Raw genomic sequence first — 26,402 nt, 5'->3', positions numbered from 1 at the left:
AAGCGGTGTCCAGGACATGTCAGTGTGTCTGGATAGCACTTCTGGCTTCATGGATCAATCTGGGCTTGCCCATCAAATTTGGGTGCACTTGGATTTCAGTGCCCACCCTCAGAACACAGCCACGAGGCATGCTCACAGCCTTGCGGCCAGATGCTCCCTGGTGGCGGAAGAGAGAGTACTGTGCCACCCTGCCAAGCCTGATGCTTCAGCTAGCTGGATGCCAGATCACATGGTGGCCCAGCCACCTGCTGCAAGCATCGCCCATGCTACCAACACCCCGGACATTTAGGGCAATGGCATGAATTTCATTGGCTCCCCACACTAGCACCTGTTACATCCCTGGGTGCAACAGGATTTAGGACTATGAAATGAATATAACAAAAGGCCAGTGTTTAGAATTACAAAACAACAAAGGGACATATGCTGCCCTATCTGGCTGCACTCAGTGGCAACTGGGCGGAAGATACCTGGGCTGCAGAGCCCAGTCAGAGTCCACCCCAGAGTGAGGTCAAAGTCCAGTCTGAGTCAAAGCAAGCAGAGTTAGGGGTGAGGCAAAGAGTAGTCGAGAGAAAGCCAAGGTCAGTGTCCAGAGAAACAAGTAATCACCAGAGCCAGTCCAATTACCAAGTGTGTAGTCAAAAGCCGTTAGCCAGAAGTCACAGAGATAAGGAATCTAAGCCAGACAGCAGGGTTTCTACATAGATTGCACCCACGACAACACACTGCTGCAGCTCTGCCTAAAAGCAGCCCTGCTAATGAGCTGAGTGATTCCAGCTGGCCCATCACTCACTCTCCTGTGAAGCTGCATCAGCTGTGTCTGCTCTATGCTGGCACTGAGCCAGCAGCCTTGCACTTCTCCGCCTTTCCACAGCTACTGCTCGTCCCTTCTGCCTTAAACACCCAACATCCAGGCTGTCATCGGACTCTGGCTGTGCTGGGGCTGGGCACACAACAAGCTCCTTCCTTTCACTCCCTGCTTGCCCTGCAGTGTGCGAAGGAATCTGTAGCCTACGCTGGCTGCCCAGATGATGGATGTGGAACAGGCTTGGGTTGCTGTGGCAACTCCTCAGAGATGGGAGGTGGCAGTGGTGGCATGGCACCATCTCCTTTTCCAGGGCCCTCTCCCGGTGGGTTGGGATCAGATTTGGCCGGAAACCAAGTGTGGAAGTCTTGAACCAGATTGGGAGCCCGCTGGTGGGCTCCGTGGTCCGTTCCGCGGGCCCATAGGCTTCCCAGTCGATCAGGTACTTCAACATTCCCCGACGGACTCGGGAATCTAATACCTGCCACATCTGGTATTCTTCATCCCCATCAACAGACACAGGATCCGGAGGGGCTGGTGGCAGTGGATGGAGGCTGTCCGTGAGGAGCAGTTGAACCAGGAAAGGGTGATACACGGGATGGATCCGACACGACCGGGGCAGCTTCAAGCGGTAGGCCACAGGAATCATCTGCTCCAAGCCCTCGAACGGCCCCACAAACCGAACATCGAGCTTATTGGACAGACGGTGTGCGCGCAAATGCCTGGTGGAGCATTTCTCTTGCAGGCTTGTGGAACTGATGTGAGAAGGTAGTTTCAAAGCATGGTTGATAATTGCTCCTCAGCAGTTCCTAATAAGCTCTTTTTTTTCTGGAAAATCTATCTTCAGCTCACATAGATGATGACATCAGAGGTGATATTGAATGTGCCAAGATAATTGTTTCTGGTAGACATGGGAAGTGGGCCTGGTGAGTCTGTTTTTGCAGAGCATAACTTGTATTCTATTATTCAGCCACAGCTTGAATATATGTAGCCATGTGTGTAAATGTGAAAAATACCATATAGATCCTGAAAAAAACCAGAAATATTTAGCATTAAGTGATACCTTTCTCTCACAAGGAATATCCTGCGTTGAGCAGGGGGTTGGACTAGATGGCCTGTCTGGCCCCTTCCAACTCTATGATTCTATGATTCTATATTTAGCATCACAGCCTCCGAAGGTTGGCAACATATTCAGCCCCCTCCTTCTGACGTCACCAGCATCCGAAGGCTGTCCAGTTGGTGGCCTACAATTTCACCATTTTTAAAGTGCAATGCGGTAAATCCAGGAAAGTGGATTTACCAGCGATAAGACCATATGGAGGCGGAAACACGCTGTAGTTTCCTGAGTGATGTTCCGCTCCCACCCCTCCATTTCCTGACCACCACCATTACTGCTGCCACTGCCGACCCACCTCCCTGATGCCTTCCTTTTCCTGCCCTGCCCCCACCTGCCCTCCTTAAAATAAGAGGATCTGGGGAGGGGAGGGAGGATTCCCTAATATATTGATGAAGATTCCCCACTGCTTGTCTGCATGCTTGCTTGGGTGATTTTCCCCTGGCAGAACTCATTGATGGAGCGCCCTCGGGTGGCCAACCAACTATGGATGCAATCCAGCCAATGGGCACTTATGAAGGCCTTAGCCTCTATGCCCTGTTGTTGGTCTTCTAGGAGAACGGGTTGGCCACTTCCATTCAAAGGGCTATTTTTAATTGTGGCTACCTCCTGGCCCATAAAGCAGAGACTGACTGTGAAATGCGTACCTGAAATGCCCCCAGGAAATCAAGCTGCTTCCTGCTCGCTCGCAGCATGCCAAGATCTTCCCTGCAGCAGAGGTATAAATGCCAAAAGAGACTGGGTTGAAATCACATTTCACCCTTGGAAGAGTTGTAGACATGAAGAATCGGGACACTGCAGCTCTCCTCTTCCTACTTCTGTCAGTCACTGAAGCAAAGTGGTTCGAGAGATGTGAACTAGCTAAGATTATGAGAAAAGCTGACCTGCTTGATTATGGGGGACGTCGCATATCCGACTGTGAGTTTGTTTTTTCTCCCATGAGATTTGCTGTGCTCTGCAACAATTCCTCTTCTCATATTTGCTTCCCAGCAGAGGCAAAGAGAAAATAATGTGGGCAGTAGGATACAGGGGGAAATGAAGAAACCTCTCATGAGTCTTTATGGGTTCCACACTGACTTTTATCCCCTCTATAATTTCCATTTCCTGCTCTGTTTGTTCCAGGGATTTGCTTGGTTTTCCATGAAAGCAAATTCAATTCAGGGGTTGTGGGTCTAACCCCTGAGGGTGGCAGGAGCTTTGGACTTTTCCAAATAAACAGCTATTGGTGGTGTTCCAGGGGGAGATCTGAACCAAATTTTGGATGCAAGATGTACTGCCGTGGTAAGTATGACGTTGTTATTGGTGTAAATAGCTAAATGCCTGTGAAATTCCCTAAGAATGCCAGTGGTGTTTCTGAAGGACCTATCTCACTAATGTTCTCCACTCTCATGTGGTCTTCCATCAGGCATCCTTTCTTCTCAACTTCCCTCTTTCCTCCAACTTCTTCTCCAGCCACAATCCCAGCCTGTGCTCTCCTAATATGGCTTCTACATTGTGAGAAGTAAAGGTCAGGAATGTTCCTACAGAAGATTTTCAGTAGATGCATGACATCAGCAATGTTAGAGGGTAGATTTTTGCTAATCTGGGTAATGGTTACAGAGATCTGAATGATATGAATGCATTTCATGATGGTCTAGTGTTTTTACCACGATGCTGAGTAGCTAGTAAGGATACATCGAAATCTCAGTGTGGATCTGTAAATCTAGAATGTGGGGCCCTGCACAGAGAACACATATCTGTTTACAAATCTGGTTACTAGCCATCTGCAGCAATCTTTGCAGTGTTCACTGCTTGCTACTGTTATTGAAAGCTAGTAAGTTGTAGTTGTTAGTGCAGGCTTTCTCATCCTGTGGGGTTTCATGAAACCCTGGGGGTTCTTGAGACCCTTGATACTGTTTAGAGAATGCAAGGGAATTTATTGTTTTTAATTTTTTTTTAAGTATTGTTATACATTTGTTGGGAGATATGACTATATATGGTCATGTCGAGCCGCCCACCTCCCAAAATGACCAATGATGGGCTTGGAGGGGGTGGGAAGGGGTAGGGACTTGGGTGGGCGTGTCCACAGCTATGCTTGCCAACCATATTCTGCATGATCGCACCACTTCTGGAGTTTCTTGAACCGTGAAAATTGTTTCAGGGGCTTCTCAATGGGAAGAGATTTGAGAAAGGCCGGGTTTAAGTTCCAAACTAGGATCTGCGATGCCCGGGTTCAAATCCCTATTTTGATATGGAAGGTCATTTGGGGAGTTTGGATTGGTTACACCAGAGATGGCCAAACTGTGGCTCTCCAGATGTCCATGGACTAAAATTCCCATGTGCCCCCGCCAGCATGTGCAGGACATGGACATCTGGAGAGGGACAGTTTAGCTAACACTGGGGGACCTTGGACTAAATTTTCCATCAGTCCCTGCTAGCATGGGTAGTCCATGGACATGTGGAGAGACGCAGTTTGGCCCACCATGGGTGACCTTGGACTCCAAATCCCATGAGTCCCTTCCAGCACGTATAGTCCATGGACATCTGGAAAGGCACAGTTTAGCCAACCTTGGGTTACTCAGTCACATCCAAACGTACCTCACACAGGTTATTTTGAGAATAAAATGAAGACAAGAAGAATGATGCAAGCTCCTTTGGGGCCTCACTGGAGGGAAAGGCAGGGTATAAATGAAGCCAATAATTTAAAAAAACTAGGGGTAGGGGGGGAAGGGGGGAAATGTAGGTTTGTGGATGCGTGGGAAGAAAGAAAGAAGCAGGGTAAGGTGTGGACATTGTGTCTGCCATGTGGAGGGGGAAAGGGGGATAGGAGGGGGATACAGGGGAAAGGGTTGTATTGTTATACATTTGTTGGGAGATATGACTATATATGGTCATGTCGAGCCGCCCACCTCCCAAAATGACCAATGATGGGCTTGGAGGAAATGTAGGTTTGTGGATGCGTGGGAAGAAAGAAAGAAGCAGGGTAAGGTGTGGACATTGTGTCTGCCATGTGGAGGGGGAAAGGGGGATAGGAGGGGGATACAGGGGAAAGGGTTGTATTTCCCACAAGACCTTGCAGTGTCCCCACCTTGTAATTGGGGCTGGCCCGACCTGACCAGCCTCATGCTCTTGGACCCATGTTATCTGGCAAAGTCCAATAGTGTCAGATTTAACCCTTTGCTTGTTTGGGCCCATGTGATTGTCATGGCAAACATTCACAGGAATAAGTGATGCATTCATCAGAGAAACTTCGGGGCCCAGGTGCATCCACCAACGCAGTGATATGGATAAAAGATCACGAGGCTGGCCAGGTCTAGTTCAACCTTGCGTGTACTCAACTCTTTAGAGCAGGACGGGGGGAGGAAACAAGTTCCCCCCTAGGCCATTCTAACTCTTACAACAGTTTGTGCTATACTCAATGTTAAATATATGGAAGGTTAAATTGAGTATCAGAGGGGAAAATGCACCATTTTTTGCAGGATGAGAATATTCTAGAGATGTTCATTATCAACATCAAATGATCCCTGTTCCGGAACAATCTGATTTCAGTTGTTCCCATATTCCTGCATGCATAACTTTCTGTGCAAGGACCAAACTATGTTAGTTGGAATTAAATGTAACCCCACAAGAAAGTTCTTCCTAGCCAAAGTACTTATACTGTAATTTGCAGACTGAATCTCTAGACAGGGGTGGCCCAAGAGTGTGGCTCTCCAGGTGTCCATGGACTACAATTGTGGGAATTTCAACCAGCTAGTAATAGGGTGAAATCAACCCTGAACAGTTGGTGTTATTCAAGCTGCTTAACTGTACCTGTGTGCTCACTAGTTGCATTGAGTGGGTCCCCCCTTGGGAAATGCAAGAGCTCGGAGACTCTGGCGCAAAATTGCAGACACGGCAGCTCCATGCCTGCGCGTTTGCGCCTGCCGGCGAGCGCTGCACTGTGGGGGGAAGGTGAGGGCACTGGTGAAGGTGCGGCAGGTCTGTGCCTGCACGTTTGCATGCCTGCAGGCATGCTGGCGCCCCAGCCTCCCTCTCCCCCTCCCCAGTCCCTGGCCCGAAAAAGGTTGGGGACCACTGCTCTGGAGAGACTCATGATCAAGCCAAGTCCAGAAGGTCCAACGACCATGAGCCCCTGCCAACTGGCCTGGAGAGCCAGTCTTCAAAATCATTCATGGTTGGACTGTCATGGACATGTAGGGCACGGAAAGCCCACAGGTGTGGGGCAGTGGCTGAGAATGTCTAGGAGCATTTCTCTTGCTGGCTTGTGGCTCTGATGTGAGAAGACCTTTTCAAAGGATGGTTGACACTTGCTCCTCAGCAGTCCCTAATAGGCTCTTTTCTTTCTGGACAATCTCTCTGCAGATCTTGTAGATGATGACATCAGAGATGATATTGAATGCGCCAAGATAATCGCATCTACTAGTGTTGGGTTGGATGCCTGGTGAGTCCATTTTTGCTTAGCATATCTTTTATTCTATCATTCACATGTGACGGGGAGGGTCTTCGACACGCAGTTCAATGGGGCGGCCAATAAGCTGGGCTTCTTTTTGCCGCAAATGGACGTTTCCCTGGCAGATTATGGGGTGGCCTTCACCACTGAGGCCAACACTGTGTGCACACTGGGGAGCAACCTCAACGGCACAACGGCAGAGTAGTGGGTAGATCAAAACATTGCACGATTTGTCCCTCCATGCGGAATTGTGTGGGAATATGAGGGTTGTATTTTCTTTAGTTTCCCCCCTTGCATCTCTCTGTCTTCCTGGGGTTTAGTATCACTTTGCCATATTGGTTTGGCTTGAAGTCTATGCTTTGAAATTAGCTTTGTTGATCTCTAAACATTGCTTTAGGATGCTTAGGGCTGATCCTGCATTGAGCAGGGGGTTGGTCTAAATGACCCATGAGGTCCCTTCCAACTCTGTGATTCTTTGATTCTATGATTATCTTCCTTGTGTGTGCTGGTTTGTATTGGATTTGCGATCTGCAGTGGATTCTCACATTTGATACTGCTATATATCGGACCAAGATCACTGCAAATGGGGACTGCAGTAAAGAGATTAAAAGACGCTCCTGGGGAGGAAAGCTATGGCAAATCTAGACAGCATCCTAAAAAGAAGAGACATCACCCTGCCAACTAAAGTGCATCTAGTCAAGGCTATGGTCTTCCCATTTCAATGTATGGCTGTGAAAGTTGGACCTTAAGGAAGGCTGAGCATCAAAGAATTGAGTTTTTTAAGTCCCTTGGACTGCAAGGTGAGCAAACGAGTCAGTCCTAGAGGAATGCTCCTTAGAAGGCCAGATCCTGAAGATGAAACTCAAATGCTTTGGCCGCCTCATGACAAGGAAGGGCTCCCTGGAGAAGAGCCTAATGCTGGGACCGATTGAGGGCAAAAGAAGAAGGGGACGACAGAGATCAAGGTGGCTGGATGGAGTCACTGAAGCAGTCGGTGTGAGCTTAAATGGACTCCGGGGAATGGTAGAGGACAGGAAGGCCTGGAGGATCACTGTCCATGGGGTCATGATGGGTCGGGCATGACTTTGCAACTAACAACAACAATAGATTGGCACAGATCCTCTGATTTCCCATTCTTTGGCTTGTTACAGGAGCTCGAGAGCCAGCTTGGTGTAATGGTTAGTAGCAGCCCCCAACCTTTTTAGGGTTGAGGACCGCCTCCGGGGGTGGGGAAGAGCCGGTGGCCCGGGCACCGTGCATGCGCATTAGCGCTCCCTCATGGTGAAAACGCGCATGCGCGGAACTGCCACACATGCACATTTTTACCACCAGAGAGCACTAAGGTGCATGCACAGCATCTCCGCACATGCGCGTTTGTGCCCCCTGGCATGCCGGCGGCCGCGCCTGCCTCTCCCCCCCCCTTACAGCAAAAAGCTAGCTGGGCCGCGAGCGAAGCAGCTGCTTTGGCGGCCGCTTCTCCTACGGCCTGGTGAGCTTCTCGCTGGGGGGGGGGGAAGAGGCAGGCGTGGTGGCCTGTCACCGAGGCCATGAACCAGTAGCGGGCCGTGGACCAGGGGTTGACGACCCCTCGATGGTTAGGAGTGCGGACTTCTAATCTGGCGAGCCGGGTTTGAATCTGCGCTCCCCCACATGGGTGACCTTGGGCTCCCCACAGCACTGAGAAAACTGCTCTGACCAAGCAGTAATATCAGGGCTCTCTCAGCCTCACCTACTCCACAGGGTGTCTGTTGTGGGGAGAGGAAAGGGAAGGGGATTGGAGCCGCTTTGAGACTCCTTCAGGGAGAGAAAAGCAGCATATAAGAACCAACTCTTCTTCTGTTCTTCCTCCTATTGGGTTTGGATTGGACAGTTCTCTGGTTTGCCATGGGGTTGGATTCTTGAGTTGTACACTTTTTGTGCTGAGATCGTCACATCGTTCTGCATTTCTGTCAGGGTTCCCTGGTTCTGCACTGGTTTTTGGGGGCTTGTTGGTTTTTTCCACTTTGAAAGGCACGAAACGTCTGAATCCCAAAACCAGTAGGCAATATCAGAGGAAGGTCTCAGCATCTATGCCCTGTTGTTGTCTGTCCAGAGGAACTGGTTGGCCACTGTATGAGAGGGGGCAGGGCTAGATCGACTACTGGTCTATACCAGCAGGGCTCTTTGTATGTTCTTATGAAGTCCTTGGCCTCTACGCCATGTTGTTTGTTTTGTAGAAGAACTGGTTGGCCACTGTGTGACACAGGATGCTGGACTAGATGGTCTACTAATCTTGCAAGGCTATTCCTGTGTTCTGATGAAAATGGCAGCTGCTTTGATTCCCGTTGTGGAGAAAGGCAGGGTATAAATGAAGGAAACTCATTAATAGAGCTGGAGATGGGAGGCAGATAAAAGGTAGGGGTGGGCAAATGGCTGAGAAGGAAAGAATAAGTTAAGGATAGAGGAAAAGAAATGGGAGGTGGCCAGAAGAAGGGCTCCTCTCCAGTCCTTGCAGGTCCCCAATTTGCACTATGCTAAAAGGGTGAAAGTGAAACGCAGGCCTTGTACTGAGATTCCTTTTATACCCTCATTTTACGTGCAGCTGTTACAAGAAAAAGTCATGTGATTGTGTATTTCCTTTTCTCTTTCTGACTTGCAGGCCAGGATTTACGAAACATTGCAAGGGGAGATATAATTCTTATTGGCTTAGAAACTGCTATTAATGAATTGCAGGAAGAAGGTGGAGTAAGACAGGAGGAAAGTGGAGCAGTAATCTGGCTATGGGAGGTTGCATTTCTCCTCTGGAAAATCTCCCAATAAATTGTATAGAAGCACGTCCTGTGTGTTGGTTATGTCAGGGGAATGAAGAAGAAGCTACAGCACACCTCACAGCCACGTTCAGATCTCTTTCCAAGTGTCAAGAAGTCTGGGACCCCAAGGGGTGCCAGAATTAGTATGCGCAAATACCAGACTTAGCTTAAATAAAAGCAGCACTTGTTAGAATAATGTTCAGAATATAAATTTATCTGTTTGCAGCTCGTGTGTCTAAAGCAAGCAGCACACACAAAAAATAAAAACTTTCTTGATTGTTTAATGCAGTCTATTCCAATCTTTTGACGCCAGAGGAACATGTGAAACATTTTTCAGGCTTCAAGCCACACTGAGAGTTGTGTCAGTTGGCTACGCTTCTCTTCCCTTCCAGAACTGCCATACCTGGAAGTTACATGTGACACAACGTTATTCGGGGTTATAAATAGAGCACACAAAATGGTATGCAAAATGGCAGTAATGCTTAATTAGATTTACAACATGACAAAGGGACATTTCAAAGCAGCAATGCCATGAGAAAAAAAGGACGTATCCCAAGGCTATGTTTAATTACACATATCGATATTCACAACCTTGCGTCAATAATACTTTGAAGCAAAAATCAAATTAATCCAAATGTTCTGATAACAGAGTAAGATCCAACCAAAACAGTCTCTAGGCTTAGGCCGTTTTCAATGCAGAAATTTAATCAGTGGTTGTGTCCTTCTATTTTCAGTATTTTTGCAATGTATGAAACCTCAATCGCCCACAACATTAATAATAACAGTATAAATTGGCCGTAGGCCAAATGTTTTTGAACCATCTTCCCAGGACTTTGTGAGCCAAATATTCCTGGATTTACCACGTCACGATTTACAAATGTCCGAATCTTGGACAGCTTCTTGAGGTGGGCTACATAACATTCGAAGGCTGTCCAAGAACATATCGCCAATGCGGAAATGGTTTTAGAATTTAACAGGAAAAAAAAACACTTTTATTTTTAGAATATTCTTTCTTTGGAGATAAATAAAATAAGAACACCTAGGTCCATTGCAGTACTCAGTGTCCTTTCCCTGACCTGCTCAGACTAATAGCTCCTGTGCATGGGATTTGAATCTACGGCATTCTCCCTTTGGAGCAGAATATTGTCTAGTTATTTTGGCCACCCCTTTTGCTAACCCATTTCCTTCAAATAGATAATCATAGTCTCATAGAATTGGCAGGGAACTCCAGGGTCATCTAGACCAGGGGTAGTCAACCTGTGGTCCTCCGGATGTTCATGGACTACAATTCCCATGAGCCCCTGCCAGCGTTTGCAGGTAGGGGATTAGGGGAATTGTAGTCCATGAACATCTGGAGGACCACAGGTTGACTACCCCTGATCTAGACCAACCATCCGCACAATGCAGGAACTCACAACTACCTACCCACCTACGGTGACCCTAATTTCATGCCCAAGTAATCCCTCTGTATGTTCTGTGCTTCCATTAAAAGGGCTAGTTTTAATTGTGGCTCCCTCCTGGCCCATAAAGCAGAGACGGACTGTGAAATGAGTACCTGAAATGCCCACAAGGAAATCAAGCTGCTTCCTGCTCACTTGTAGCATGCCAGGATCATCCCCACTGCAGAGGTACAAAAGCCAAAGGAGACTGGATTGAAACCTCCTTTCATCCTTGGAAGAGCTGCAGAAATGAAGAATCGGGACATTATATGTCTCCTCTTATTACTTATCTCAGTCACTGAAGCAAAAATGTTCAGGTGATGTGAACTAGCTAGGATTGTGAAATTAGCTGGCCTGGATGGATATGCAGGTAGTTCCATAGGTGACTGTGAGTTTGCTTGTTCTCCCTTGAAATTTCCTGCGCTCTGCTACGGTTCAGCTTCTCATTTTTGCTGCATTTAGTAAATACATAGTTGGAGGGAAGTCGGGAGAGCCCAGCCTGATGTTGACAGAAGAAGAGGAAGAGTTGGTTCTTATATGCCCCTTTTCCCTACCCGAAGGAGGCTCAAAGCGGCTTACAATCGCCTTCCCATTCCTCTCCCTGCAACAGACACCCTGTGAGGGAGGTGAGGCTGGGAGAGCCCTGAGATTACTGAAGAAGAAGAGTTGGTTCTTATATGCCACTTTTCTCTCCCCGAAGGAGTCTCAAAGCGGCTTACAATCGCCTTCCCATTCCTCTCCCTGCAACAGACACCCTGTGAGGGAGGTGAGGCTGAGAGTGCCCGGATATTCCTGCTTGGTCAGAACAGCTTTCTCAGTGCCATGGCGAGCCCAAGGTCACCCAGCTGGCTGCATGTGGGGGAGCGCAGAATCGAACCAGACATGCCAGATTAGAGGTCCGCACTCCTAACCACTACACCAAATTGGCTCTCAGGAAGCTAAGTAGGCTCAGGACTTCGAAGGCAGACCGCCAAGCAAGGCTCTGTAGAGGAAGTCATGGTCAAGCCATCTCTTCTACTTAGCCAGTGTGGTATCGTGGTTATGAGTGGTGGTTTCCAATCTGATGATTCTATAGAAGCATTCCTGTGTGTTGTTTATGTCAGGGGAATGAAGAAGAAACTACAGCACATCTCATAACCAAGATTATATCTTCTTCGCATTGTCAAGAAGTCCAGTCGGGGACCCCAAGGGGTGCCAGAATTAGTCTGCTCACAAACTAGACTTTGCTTACTTATAATTAGCATTTATCAGAATAATTTTCAGAATATGGATTTATCTCTTAGCAAGTCATGTGCCTAAAGTGAGCAGCACAAAAAATAAATGAAATCTTTCTTGATTATTTAACGCAGTCTATTCCAATCTTTTGACGGCAGAGGGACGCCTGAATATTTTTTCGGGCTTCAAGACGCACCGGAAATTATGTCACTTGGCCACGCCTCCCTTCCCCTCCAGAAATGCCACATCACCTGGAAGGGACGTATGACAGGACGTTACTCAGTGTTAAAAAAGGAGCACACAGAATGGTATGCAGTGAGCAGAAAAAGTTCCCGTGTGTTCAAGAAGATGATTCTATGACTCTAAGATAAAAGCTGTATGGTGCTAATGAATAACAAATAACATGGTGCAACAAATAACACAGATCCTAGAGATAACAAGATATCAATATATTGAATATCTTAACTATTAGTGGCTCTAATATATCGGTAGATCCACTAAAGGTGAAGTGATGTCCGGGAGACGTCCAGGTGTCCGGATACCACGTCCGGGTGCACGGACCAATCCTGGTGCACCGATTGAAGCTTGGTGCACCCGGATTGGGATGACTTGTGGAGCGCCCGCCCCCAGGGTGGCCACGAGGCATACTTGTGGCCTTGAGGCCAGATGCTCTCTGGCTGTGGAGAAGAGAGGGCAATGCTGCATGCCCAGCCTGATGCATTGGCTGGCTGCCTTACAGCTCGCACGACGCCCCAGTCGTCTGCTGCAAACATCACCCTGGACAGGTAGGGCGATGATGCGAACTTCATGGACTCCCCCTGCTAGCGCCCATTGCATCCCTGGGTGCAACGGGCTTAAATATAAAAAGATGCCAGTAATGCCTCATGAGAAGGAAGGACTCCCTGGGGAGATGAGCCTAATGCTGGGAGCGACTGAGGGCAAAAGAAGAAGGGGACGACAGAGAATGAGGTGGCTGGATGGAGTCACTGAAGCAGTAGGTGTGAAATTAAATGGACTCCGGGGAATGGTAGAGGACAGGAAGGCCTGGAGGATCATTGTCCATGGGGTCGCGATGGGTTGGACACGACTTCGCAACTAACAACAATGCTTAATTAGAAATACCACACAACAAAGGGACGGTTCAAAGCAGCAATGCAATAATGAGAAGAAAGAACCTATCCTAAGGCTATATTTAATCCCATACATCAATATTCACAACCTCGTGTAAATAATACTTTAAAGCAAAAATGACATTACTCTAAATGTTCTCATAACTAGAGGAAGAACCAACCAAAGCGGTCTCTAGATTTATGCCGTTTTCAATGCGGAAATCTAATCAGTGGTCGTATCCTTCTATTTTCAGAACCAGTCAAATGTTTTTTACAGTGTATGAGTTTTTACCATGTATTTAACACATCGCAATGTGAAAATGGCCGAATTTTGAACCGGCTCCTGCACAGCCTCTCGAGGTTGGCGCCATCATGAGGGCATCTAAAAGCCGGCAGCATTCGAAGGCTGTCCAAGAACATATTTCTCATGTGGAAATGGTTTGAGAATGTCACAGAAAAAAGACCAATGTATTTTAATATGTTCTTTCTTTGCAGGGAAAAAAAAAATAAGAGCACAGTTCAGCAACCCAGGTCCACTGCAGTATTCAGTGTCCCTTCCCATCAAACTGACCTGTTCAGACAACCAGCTCCTGCCCAGGGGATTTAAATATATCCGGCATTCTCCCTTTGGAATAGATTATTGTCTAGCTATTTTGGCCCCCCTTTTCATGAACCCACTTCCTCCAAAGAGAGAACCATAGACTCATAGGCTTGGAAGGGAGCCCCAGGATCATCTAGTCCAAGGGTAGTCAAACTGCGGCCCTCCAGATGTCCATGGGCTACAATTCCCAGGAGCCCCCTGCCAGCGAATGCTGGCAGGGGGCTCCTGGGAATTGTAGTCCATGGACATCTGGAGGGCCGCAGTTTGACTACCCCCGATCTAGTCCAACTACCCACACAACGCAGGAACTCACAACTACCTGCCCACCTACGGTGACCCCAATTTCATAACCAAGTAATCCCTCCGTATGTTCTGTTCTTTCATTCAAAGGGCTGTTTTTAATTGTGGCTCCCTCCTGGCCCATAAAGCAGAGACGGACTGTGAAATGAGTACCTGAAATGCCCCCAGGAAATCAAGCCGCTTCCTGCTCACTCGCAGCATGCCAAGATCATCCGCGCCGCAGAGGTATAAATGCCAAAAGAGACTGGGTTGAAGTCACCTTTCCTCCTTGGCAGAGCTGCAGACATGAAGAATTGGGACACTGCAGCCCTCCTCTTCCTACTTCTCTCAGTCACTGAAGCAAAGTGGTTCAGGAGATGTGAACTAGCTAAGCTGATGCAGAGAACTGGCATGCCTGGAAATGGAGGAGGTAGCCTAGCTGACTGTGAGTCTACTTTTTCCTCCTTGTAATTTCCTGTGCTCTGCTACGGTTCCGCTTCTAAATTTTGCTGCATGTAAAGACATACTTGGAAGGGCTCCCCCTCACTGGCAGTCTTCAAGCAAAGGCTGCATACACACTTTTCTTGGATGCTTTAGGATGCTTTGGGCTGATCCTGCATTGAGCAGGGGGTTGGACTAGATGGCCCCTTCCAACTCCATGGTTCTATGATTCTATGATTCCATGATCCTGCGTTGAGCAGGGGGTTGGACTAGATGGCCTGCATGGCCCCTTCCAACTCTATGGTTCTATGATTCTATTCTAAGGATCCTGGGAGGGCACAACTCGATCTTCTCAGATCTCAGAAGGTCAGCTGGGTCAGGACTTGGATCACAGTCTGCTGAGCAAAGCTCTATAGAGGAAATCATGGCCAAGACACCTCTTCTTCGTAGCCAGTGTGGTGTCGTGGTTAAGAGCAGTGGCCTCTAATCTGGCAAGCCGGGTTTGATTCCCCGCTCCTCCATGTGCTGTCAGTGGGTTCATCACAGGCCTGATAGAGTTGTTCTCGCAGAATTGTCCTTTCTGACCTCTCTCAGCCTCACCTACCTCACAGGCTGTCTGTTGTGGAGAATTATGGGAGGGCGATTGTAAACTGCTTTGAGACTCCTTCGGGTAGTGAAAAGCAGGGACTAAGACCCAACTCTTTTTGTTTTTCTGAGTCAGTTTGAAAGACCCTCATGGTGGTTGTCGTATGTTGGTTGTTGCACTGATGTACGTAAATGCATATTTTCCAGCAGGGCTGTGCCCCCCCTCCCTGAGATTCAGGTATATTGAACCAGAAAAATGTTTGTATTTCCTGATATTTCCAAATCCCAGTTCTAGTGTGGCATTTGGATGTGGCATTATTTGGAAGCCCCAATTTTGGGGGGTTCCATCATTATCTATCTATCTATCTATCTATCTATCTATCTATCTATCTATCTATCTATCTATCTATCTATCTATCTATCTATCCATCTATCCATCTATCCATCTATCCATCTATCCATCTATCCATCTATCCATCTATCCATCTATCCATCTATCCATCTATCCATCCATCCATCCATCCATCCATCCATCCATCCATCCATCCATCCATCCATCCATCCATCCATCCATCCATCCATCCATCCCTTTATTTATATACCGCCCTCCCCTGAGGCTCAGGGCAGTTTACAAGGGACAATACAAAGGACTTAGTGGAGACTTTTATCATCAGTGGTCTCCATAGGTATCCAGAATCTCGGTGGATGTCTGTTTTTATGATGCAGAGGCACAAATATTTCCCAAACTAGGGTTGGGGGCGGGGCAGATGGACTCTCTATTCTGAATACCCTAAAACAGTGGTTCGCAACCTTTTTATCACCGGGCTTGACTATTTTACTGAGGCCCGGGGGGGGGGGGTTAGTCTTTTGTTGAGGGATGTCACCGCCGCCTGAACCCCTGCTCCACTTGCTTTCCCTCTGGTGCCCCTGACTTCCGGCCACCCGATGGGGGGTGCTGCCAGCAGCAGCTCTGCAGTGCCACGCCGAGGGGGAGCCCCAGCCATGGCGGCTGCTGGAGAGCACCAAAGGTGAGCCGGCGGCAGAGTGTCAGGGCAGCCCCCGAGGCAGCAGCTGGGGAGGAGTAGGATGAGGAGGAGCCATGGCCTGGTACCGACTGATCCACGGACTGGTCCCGGTCCCCGAACCGGGGGTTGGGGACCACTGCCCTAAAAGATACTTAAATCAGCTGACAAAATAACCAAAAACTGCCAGGGTGTTTTTGGACTGTTTTTTACTTCCCGGATGTAGCTGAATGCAGACCCCTAATCTCCAGGGGTTTTCAAAGGAAATATTAAGCAGTGATTCTGTTCTTCATCAGAGATGGCAAAGGTCATATAGTGAGCAGCCCTGAAGTGTCGTGGTATTGTTATAGGTATCCTGACCTGGGTAGCCCAGGCTAGCCTGATCTTGTCAGATCTTGGAAGCTAAGCAGGAAGGACCCTGGGTAGTGTTTGGATGAGAGACCTCCAAGGAATGCTAAGGGGCAGTTAATGGGAAACCACCACTGACATCTTGTGCCTTGAAAACGCTACAGGAGCACCAGAAGTCAGCTGTGATTTGACATCACTTTCGACACATGGTCCGTGCCAGGTTTACCCTGCGGGTTTTGTATAGCCCCTTTATTTCCACTCCCAGCCCACCCTACGATGGATCCCTGTGTCCCTTCTAATGAAGAGAGCTGAGCTTTCCTCCATGGCATGTTCATTCTAAATTTCAAAACAAGCCTGTGAGTCTGTGAGGTGCCACAAGATGCTGCTTATGTGCAGAAGGACAATTCCTCCAGGAAAAATGGAAGAAATAAGAATTTAAAAAAAAATCACAACTCATACGAATAGATTCAAATTAGCCGTGTTAGCACAATAAAATCAGAGTCCAGTAGCACCTTTAAGACCAACAAAGACTTATTCAAGGCGTGAGCTTTCGAGTGCAAGCACTCTTCATCAAGACTATGAACTGACCATCATAGCAGTAGGAATATATAAGCAAAGGTTAATCCTGTTACAGCACCCACACACAGCCACATGATAACTTCCTGCCAAACCAGCCAATCAGGCCTCTCGAACCCAGTTGTAGTTGACAAAGACATATCAGAAATAAAAATGTCAATGCCAATGATCCATGACTCGCACCCTCCTATTTACTGCTGGACCCATCTGTCTCCATACCAAGTAGAAGCTAAGCTGGCAGCTATCTTGTCCTGGGACCAGAGAGTAGAACTCATATGTATTAAAAACAAACAAACAGGGGCTCATCCTTTTGGTAGTCATAGGAATCTTGGACATATGACAAATCTGTAAGAACTTGGATCACCTTTAGAAGAAGAAGAAGAAGAGTTGGTTCTTATATGCCGCTTTTCCCTACCCGAAGGAGGCTCAAAGCGGCTTACAGTCACCTTCCCATTCCTCTCCCCACAACAGACACCCTGTGGGGTGGGTGAGGCTGAGAGAGCCCTGATATTCCTGCTCGGTCAGAACAGTTTTCTCAGTGCCGTGGTGAGCCCAAGGTCACCCAGCTGGTTGCATGTGGGGGAGCGCAGAATCGAACCCGGCATGCCAGATTAGAAGTCCGCACTCCTAACCATGACACCAAACTGGCTCTCAGTTTGTTTAAAAAAACAACAACCCAGGAATCATCTCAATCAAGTTCATAGGGTAAAGGAGGAGATATTGGAATGTCTTCATCAATAAATCTGCTTGTGGTTTCCTTTTATATATTAGGCTGAATATATTTATAATGATTCTTCATATTCTTTTGTCAGGATTTAGGGATACTTTTTATTAAGGACTTGCAGAGTCCCCTCCCCCACTATTTTTCATAGAATCATCACATCAGAGATTTGGAAGGGGCCATAGAGGCCATCTAGTCCAGCTTCCTGCTCCATGCAGGAGGAGCCTAAAGCATCCAGGAGAAGTATCTGACCAGCTGCTGCTGAAAGACCACCAGTGAACTCGCGCAAAGGGATCTGCTGATGGTAACTCTGGGCCCCACCATGGCCTCAGCCATACGCCTGGTAGAAGAGCTCCGTCTTACAGGCCCTGCGGAAAGTTGACACATCTGACAGGTCCTGTAGCTCTTCAGGGAACACGTTCCACCAGGTTGGGGCCAGGGCCAAAAAAGCCCTGGCCCTTGTTGAGGCCAGGTATATGTCCCGGGGGCCCAGGACAGCCAGCAAATTCATACCCACAGAGCAACATGCCCTACGGGGGGCATAAGGAGATAAGCAGTCCCACAGATAAGTAGAGTCCAACTTGGGTATAGCCTTAAAGGTTAGAACCAATACCTTGAACTTGATTTGGAAACAGACTGGTAACTATTGAAGATGATGAAGTACCAGCTGAATACGTGCCCTCCAAGCTGTATTTTGTACCATTTAGTTCCACCATATGTGACAAAAAGGGTATTTCATTGGTTCAGGCACTGGTTGCCCCCAGAAACCATTTGAGCCCCCTTCAAATGTCCAAGGGCTCCTTAGGGGGACATATGTCCACCCCCTGAGAATGGCTGACTTAGTATTTCAGATGAGGTCTGGGAGACCCAAGTCTGAATCGGCTTGGGAAGCTTGCTTGGTGACCTTGGGCCAGTCATTTTCTCATCTTAGTCCATAGCGTAAGGTTGATGTATGGATAAAACAGACAGTGGAGAATGCTATAAACTGCTTGGGTCTTCCATTGCGGAGAAAGGGGGGGATGCAAATAAAATAAAGAAACAGACAAATCTGAAGGTGGGAGTGGGGCAGAGAAAAGATAGATTGGTTGATTAATGGGAAGGAGAGAAGTAAGCAGGGAGAGGATATGGGAGTGGCCAGCAGAGGGAAGGAGGAAATAATGTGGGCAAATTAATCTTTCGGCTAGATCAGAACAGTTTTATCAGTGCTGTGGCGAGCCCAAGGTCACCCAGCTGGCTGCATGTGGGGGAGTGCAGAATCGAACCTGGCTTGCCAGATTAGAAGTCCACACTCCTAGCCACTACACCAAGCTGAAGAAACCTCCTATGAGTCTTTATGGGTTTCACAGTCAGACTTTTATACTACAGATTATTAGAACAATGAACATGGAACGCATCTTCCACACTATATTCCCTCTCTATAATCCATTTCCTGCTCTGTTTGTTCCAGGGGTTTGCTTGGTTTACTATGAAAGCAAATTCAATTCAGATCTTGTGGGTCGAACAACCCCTGAGGGTGGCAGGAGCTTTGGACTTTTCCAAATAAACAGCTATTGGTGGTGTTCCAGGGGGAGATCTGAACCGAATTTTGGATGCAAGTTTTACTGCCTTGGTAAGTAATATGTTGTTATTGCGGTAACTAGCTAAAGGCCTCTGAAATTCCCCAAGAATGCCAGTGGTGTTTCTGAAGGACCAAAACCAACAAAGGAACACAACCCAACCTTAACAGGTAGGAAATCAGAAGCTGAGCTGTAATAATGTAAAACATGTAATAATGTAAAACTTGTTGATTATTTATTACACTGCACAATTAAAAATGTCATAAAAACTTCATAAAAACTATACAGAACTAACAGCACATAAGACCAAACGCATTTCGACCCTACTGGGTCTTCCACAGTGGTCAGAACTGTGGTGGTACACCCTATATAAAATACCTATATTAAACTCTTTATTAAGTGTAGTTGAGTGGTTGAATGGGATCTGTAAATTATGCCTCCAACCAGTATAGTTTGGTGTAGTGGTTAGGAGTATGGACTTCTAATCTGGCATGCCGGGTTTGATTCTGCACTCCCCCACATGCAACCAGCTGGGTGACCTTGGGCTCACCACGGCACTAATAAAACTGTTCGGACTGGGCAGTGATATCAGGGCTCTCTCAGCCTCACCCACCTCACAGGGTGTCTGTTGTGGGAGAGGAAAGGGACTGTAAGCCGCTTTGAGCCTCCCTTGGGTAGGGAAAAGTGGCATATAAGAACCAACTCTTCTTCTTCTTCTATATAAATTATATCCTTTTTGGAGACCACCTCCTATGATATGTATCTAGGAATACTACTCTTCGCTATTATTTAATTCTGTGCTGAGAGTATATCTCATGTGCCTCAGAAAAAAAGCTTTCTGACAACTGAGGAAGACCCAGTAGGGTCGAAACGCATTTGTTCTTATGTGCTGTTAGTTCTGTATAGTTTTTATGAAGTTTTTATTCTGTTTCTGGAGGACAACTGAAGTCCTTCCCTTTCTCACTAATGTTCTCCTCTCTCACATGGTCTTCCGTCAGGTATCTCCTCTTCTCCCCTCTCCTTTCTCCAACTTCTGATCCAGCCTGTGCTCTCCCACAATGGCTTCTACATTCTGAGAAGTAAAGGTCAGAAACGTGGCTAAGGAAGAGTTTCAGTAGCTCACCAAAGAAGCCTTTTAGAGGGTGGATTTTTGCCCATCTGGGTAATGGTTACAGAGATCTGAATGATATGAATGCATTCCATGATGGCCTAGCGTTCTTATCACAAATGATGCTGGGCAGCTTGTAACAGTCAATCAAATTCTCAGTGCGGATACATACATCTAGAAACTGGAGCCATGCACGGACAAGACATATCTGTTTACAAATCTGAGAGGAATTCCAGACTTGCCGAAAAACCTAAATAAGACAAACAAAAATAGGGAAAAAAGGGAGTTTTAACCCCCTTTTGACAGAACCAGCACCTGTAGCAAGAAGACACAAATCTCCTCAGTGGTGGTTGCTAGCCAACCACAGCAGTCTTGGCAGCCTTCAAGCTTTGAGTTATGTCAGTAAAAGGAAGGGGGAGGATATAGGGCCCTGGAGTGTTCTGGCAATAGAAGGAGATTTAATTGGCACCAGGCCCAGCATCAACTACCAGGTGACTTGTTACCACCTGATGTGCACGACTCACCCAGGCCTGGCTGCTTGCTACTGTTCATTGAAAGACCGTACGTTTTAGTGCTTAGTTCAGGCTTTCTCAACCTGCAGGGTTTCATGAAACCCTGGAGATTCTTGAAAGCCTTGATACTGTTTTGGGAATGGGAGGGAATTTATTATTAAATGTAGGTTTGTGGAGATGGGTGGGAAGAAAGAAGGAATCAGGATAAGGTGAGGACGTTGAGTCTGCCATATGGAGGAGGGAAGGGAATAGTGTTACGAGGGGGATGCAGGGGAAAGTGTTTTGTTCCCCAAAAGACCTTGCTGTGTCCCCACCTTATAACTGGGCCTGGCCCGGCCTGACCTGCCTCATGCTTCTGGGCAAATGTTACCTGGCACCATGCGATACAGTCAGATTCTTCCTTTGCCTGTTTGGACCCATGTAATTGTTATGGCAAATAGTCACAGGAATAAGTGATGCATTCAACCAGAGCAACCTGGTGTCCCAGGTGCACCCACCAGTGCAGTGACATGGATAAAAGATCATGAGGCTGGCCAAGTCCATTTCACTCTTGTGTGCATTCCAGTCTTTAGAGCAGGAAGAGGAAACATGTGGTCCCCCAGGCCATTCTACACTGTAGCCAACCTACAATGGTTTGTGCTATACTCAACATTAAACTGAGTATCAGAAGGGGAAATTTACCATTTTGGCAGAAAGAGAATATTCCAGAGATGTTCATGATTAACATCAAATGATCCTCTTTTGGAACATTTGATTTCTATTGTTCCCATATTCCTACATTGATAACTTTCTGTACAAAGAAGAACTGTGTTTGTTGAAATGAAATGCAACCCCACAAGGAAGTGCTTCCGAGTCAAAAATGGCAGAATGAATCTCTGGACAGTGGTGGCCAGACTGGCTCTCCAGATGTCCATGGATTACAATTGCTGGAATTGCAACCAGCTAGTAACTGGGTGAAATCAACCATGGTTGTTGTTGTTTAAGCTGCTAAACTGTACCTGTGGGCTCACTAGTGGCATCAGGTGGTCAGTGGTGGGATAGCAGGGAATTCTCAGTCATGTGCTTGGGAGACCCCTTTGTTTACATTTGCCTCCGTCCCACTGTTTCTTCAGGACATGAAAGAATTCAGCCTTGCGATGTGTTTTCTTTGAGACTACTTTCTAAGGTTTTGAACTCTGCTTCAGTAAGGAGACTGAAGCAGATGAATATGCCATATATTTGTAAATAATCTTTCATAGTAAAGATTACTCCTTTTTAAACCTCAAAGCGCTGTGAGTCTCGATACATGCCCCATCCACAAAGGTAACTAAGAACTGCAAACTTTTGAATGCTCTGTTACTCTGCAGCTTTATTTCTCTAGACAGACTCAGAACCAAGCCAAGTCCAAAAGTTCCAATAACAATGACCATGAGCCCCTGCCAATTGGCCATGCTGGCAGGGGCTCATGGTCCATGTAGTCCATGGAAATCTGGAGAGCCATAGTTTGGCAACCCCCGCTCTTTAGAATTATTCATGCCTGGACTGTCATGGACATGTAGGGCACGGAAAGCCCACAGTTGTGGGGCAGTGGCTAGGAATGTCTAGGTTCATTTCTCTTGCTGGCTTGTGGCTCTGATGTGAGAAGACCTTTTCAAAGGATGGTTGATAATTACTCCTCCACAGTCCCTAATAGGCTCTTTTGTTTTCTGGACAATCTGTCTGCAGATTTAACGGGTGATAACCTCACAGACGATTTTATTTGTGCAAAGATAATTGCAGGTACTCGAACTGGATTGGATGCCTGGTGAGTCGATTTCTCTTTAGTATATCTTGTATTTATGATTCAGCCACAGCTTGGAGCTGCATTTGGATATATCCAGCCCATACGTGTAAATGGGGGAAAATACCACATTGATCCTGAAAAATCCCAGAAACATGGCATTAAGTGATACCTTTAGCGTCACAGCCTCTGAATCTTGCAATACTTAGTCTCACAGCCTCTGGATCTTGGCAGCATATTCAGCCCCCTCCACATGACATTGCTGACATCCCGAGGCTGTCCAGTTGGTGTCCCGCGATTTCACCATTTTTAAAGTTAGATGCTGTAAATCCAGGAAAGTGGATTTACCACCCTTCATTGTGCGTCCCAACAGAGAGCAACCAGTTAGCAACCAGGGATAAGACCGTATGGAAGCGGAAACATGCTATCATCTCCTGAGCTTTATCCTGCCCTCACTTCTCCATTTCCTTCCTGCCTCCATTGCCGCTGTTGCTGCCTGCCACCCTGATGCTTTACTTTGCTTGCCCTCCTCAAGATATGAGGGTTTGGGGAGGGGAGGGAGGATCCCCTGATATATTGGTGATATATTGATATATTGTCTGGTATATTGTCTGCAATGCTTGTTTCTCCAACTTTCACTATGCTAAATAGGTGAATGAGTAAGCCAGGCCTTGTACTGAGATTCTCTGTATTTCTCTTTAGGCCCTGTCACAGGAAACAGTCCTGTGATTGTGTATTTTCATTTCTCTTTCTGACTTGCAGGACAGGATGGAAGAATAAGTGCAAGGGGAAAGATAACTCTCGTTGGGTTAGAAACTGCAAGCTCTGAAATTCAGGTGAAGGTGGAGTAAGACAGGAAGAAGTGGAGTAATAACCCGGCTATGGGAGTTTGCATTTCTCCACCTGGATATCTCCAATAAATTGTATAGAAGCACGTCCCATGCGTCGGCTATGTCAGGGGAATGAAGAAGAAGCTACAGCACATCTCATGGCCAAGTTAACATCTTATTCCCAGGTTGAAGAAGTCCAGTGTGGGACCCCATGGGGTGCCAGAATTAGTCTGTGCAAAAACCAGACTTTGCTCAAATATAACTAGCATTTATTAGAATTATTTTCAGAATATAAATTTATCTTTTAGCAGCTTATCTTTCTAAAGCAAGAAGCATGCACTCACACAAACCACAAAAATTTTCTTGATTATGTAACAAATCTTTTGATGGCAGCGGGACACCTGGAAATCGGGCTTCAAGCCACACTGGAAGTTATGTCAGTTTGGCACGCTTCCCTTCCCCTCCAGAACTGCCACGTCACCTGGAAGAGACATGTGACAGGACGTTAGGTAAAGGTCAAGGTATCCCCTGTGCAAGCAATGGGTCATGTCTGACCCTTGGGGTGACGCCCTCCAGCGTTTTCTTGGCAGACTCAATACGGGGTGGTTTGCCAGTGCCTTCCCCAGTCATTGCCGTTTACCCCCCAGCAAGCTGGGTACTCATTTTACCGCCCTCGGAAGGATGGAAGGCTGAGTCGACCTTGAGCCGGCTGCTGGGATTGAACTCCCAGCCTCATGGGCAGACAGCTTCAGACAGCATGTCGCTGCCTTACCACTCTGCGCCACAAGAGGCTCTGTCCTTGTACTATGAGTTGATCACTAATAAAGAGCTGAAACGATTCCAGTGTCTTTGTGTTCCTGGACCCACGAATATAACACTCCGTTTCTTATTTAGACCTGAAAACAAAGGGACAGTTGAAGAATAATAACTGTGTTACCATTAGACTCACAAAGCGATCCACAGGGGTATCGTCTGTGACTTGCTGCTGGTTCTCTCAGTTTTCAGTAAAATGGAGGAAATGGAGGGGGTGTAAAATCTCATTTTACCGACCTCGGAAGGATGGAAGGCTGAGTCAACCATGAGCGCATGAAATGGTATGCACTGAACAAAAAAAAAAAAAAAAACGGTTCAAGAAGATAAAAGCCGTACAGTCAAATTAAATTCATCTGCAACAAATAACACAGGTCCTAGAGTTTACAAAGTATCCATATATTGAATATAACATAATATAACAAAATGCCAGTAATGATTAATTAAGCATGTAAGAATGTAAGACAAATCACCTTAATTCATCTGCCTAGCTTAAAGAAGCCTCTGGCAACTGGCAAGTTTCGAAAACTTCCTCAGTTGCAAGAACTAAAGCAAATTCATAAAGCTAATTGGTTCTTTGTTTTGTGAAAATCAAGTCGAAGCAACCGAACCGAATCTTTGTAAGACTTTATCCTATTACAGTACAACTAAAGTTAGCTCCCAAGGGCAATCCGTTCCTTGAGGCTCCATGTTTTATTGGCAGTTCTGCCGAGGACCGAGCTTGAGGAGGCGGGATCGAGATTCGGAGCTGTTGATTAGATTGCAACTGGCTGGCTTCCTTGCAGGAGCCAGTAGATTTGTATTGGGTAGCTGCAGACAGATTGGGTGGCTCAAAACTGGATCTACTGGGGATTTAATTGTTTCAAACCACCAGGTAACCAATCACTCGCCGCCGCGGGTCAATCTGTTGTTCTCTGTCTGTATATAAATTGTTACGGTACGGTACTCCTTGTACTATGTAAAGGTAAAGGTAAAGGTATCCCCTGTGCAAGCACCGGGTCATGTGTGACCCTTGGGGTGACGCCCTCCAGCGTTTTCATGGCAGACTCAATACGGGGTGGTTTGCCAGTGCCTTCCCCAGTCATTACTGTTTACCCCCCAGCAAGCTGGGTACTCATTTTACCGCCCTCGGAAGGATGGAAGGCTGAGTCAACCTTGAGCCGGCTGCTGGGATCGAACTCCCAACCTCACGGGCAGACAGCTTCAGACAGCATGTCGCTGCCTTACCGCTCTGCGCCACAAGAGGCTCTGTCCTTGTACTATGAGTTGATCACTAATAAAGAGCTGAAACGATTCCAGTGTCTTTGTGTTCCTGGACCCACGAATATAACACTCCGTTTCTTATTTAGACCTGAAAACAAAGGGACAGTTGAAGAATAATAACTGTGTTACCATTAGACTCACAAAGCGATCCACAGGGGTATCATCTGTGACTTGCTGCTGGTTTTCTCAATTGTCAGTAAAATGGAGGAAATGGAGGGGGTGTAAAATCTCAACCTGGTTGCTGATGGGATGGCTCAAGCAGATTTGTCTGAAACTCAATCCTTCCAAGATGAATGACCATCTTGGTTCAGTGGGAAGGGTCCCAGTGAGGAAACGCAGTTACCCAAAAAATTAACGACAGTTGATTCATGAAACTACAATCAAACAAACAAACAAACACACACACACACAGCCTAACCATCAGCTCAAAGGAAGAAAACAACTAGTCTGTTTGATCTTGTTTGATCTTGAACCTGGCTCCTGAACCCTTTCTTTCCCTTTTATTGCCCAGCTGTTGTTGGATGTGTTTAATTGGGACAGGGTAAAAACCGGAATGGCCCAGAATGGGTATTATACAAGCAAGACTACCAGCCTGGTGGAATGGGTTCCCGGGAGAGGAAAGGGCCTTTCAGGAACTGAATCAGTTCCTCTGGATCTGCAAGACAAAGCTCTTCCGCCAGGCATCTTTTGAGGCCGGGGACGGGAGGGGGTTTGGAGACCTGCCAACTCCGTCATCTCTGTTTGTCCCCCCATCCCCGTCCCCTCTCTTGATTGGGGTTGACATCTCCGGGCCATGGCAGTTGAAAGTTCTGTGACTTGGATGGGGTTTATTCATTATCAGGAAAAAATATCAGGAATTTTTTTTTCACAGTCAGAGTAGTTCAGCAGTGGAATAGGCTGCCTAAGGAGGTGGTGAGCTCCCCTTCACTGGCAGTCTTCAAGCAAAGGTTGGATACACACTTTTCTTGGATGCTTTAGGATGCTTAGGGCTGATCCTGCGTAGAGCAGGGGGTTGGACCAGATGGCCTGTGTGGCCCCTTCCAACTCTATGTTTCTATGATTCTAATATTTGGGGGGTGGGGAGGTGGGGGGCT

At 47.0% G+C, this 26,402-nt stretch overlaps 1 protein-coding gene and 2 long non-coding RNA genes across 4 annotated transcripts in view; 2 read left to right on the top strand and 1 right to left on the bottom strand.

The window, feature by feature from the left end:
* The first annotated feature begins 2,587 nt into the window (after positions 1 to 2,587).
* On the top strand, positions 2,588 to 13,963 carry LOC143833490 (lysozyme-like protein 1). The gene is made up of 4 exons (XM_077329361.1): positions 2,588 to 2,834; positions 3,039 to 3,197; positions 6,258 to 6,336; positions 13,889 to 13,963. The coding sequence occupies exons 1-4, from the start codon at positions 2,642 to 2,644 to the stop codon at positions 13,953 to 13,955; spliced, it is 498 nt and encodes a 165-aa protein (XP_077185476.1). The 5' UTR covers positions 2,588 to 2,641; the 3' UTR covers positions 13,956 to 13,963.
* LOC143833492 (uncharacterized) overlaps positions 9,166 to 26,402 on the bottom strand; it is a 45,547-nt gene continuing 28,310 nt past the window's right edge. For both annotated transcript variants that reach the window (XR_013229650.1, XR_013229651.1), the window contains 4 exons: positions 24,185 to 24,336; positions 23,580 to 23,716; positions 10,690 to 10,814; positions 9,166 to 9,537 (listed from right to left, as the gene is read on the bottom strand). This is a non-coding gene — a long non-coding RNA (uncharacterized LOC143833492). The remainder of the gene's footprint in view (positions 9,538 to 10,689; positions 10,815 to 23,579; positions 23,717 to 24,184; positions 24,337 to 26,402) is intronic.
* Positions 14,077 to 22,427, top strand: LOC143833493 (uncharacterized). The gene is made up of 3 exons (XR_013229652.1): positions 14,077 to 14,222; positions 18,918 to 19,079; positions 22,351 to 22,427. It is a non-coding gene; the product is annotated as an uncharacterized LOC143833493 (long non-coding RNA).

This window comes from Paroedura picta, chromosome 3, assembly GCF_049243985.1.
Source record: "Paroedura picta isolate Pp20150507F chromosome 3, Ppicta_v3.0, whole genome shotgun sequence".
NCBI classification, from domain to species: Eukaryota; Metazoa; Chordata; class Lepidosauria; order Squamata; family Gekkonidae; genus Paroedura; species Paroedura picta.
Note: the sequence above shows the minus strand (reverse complement) of the source record. Positions and strands in the feature narration are given on the sequence as shown.

Excerpts from the sequence above, each read along its gene's own strand:
- LOC143833490 (XM_077329361.1), top strand. The coding sequence starts at position 2,642 with ATGCCAAAAGAGACTGGGTTGAAATCACATTTCACCCTTGGAAGAGTT. Across the intron at positions 3,198-6,257 it reads ATGCAAGATGTACTGCCGTG|ATCTTGTAGATGATGACATC; the intron begins GTAAGTATGACG and ends ATCTCTCTGCAG. Across the intron at positions 6,337-13,888 it reads AGTGTTGGGTTGGATGCCTG|GGCTGTTTTTAATTGTGGCT; the intron begins GTGAGTCCATTT and ends TTTCATTCAAAG.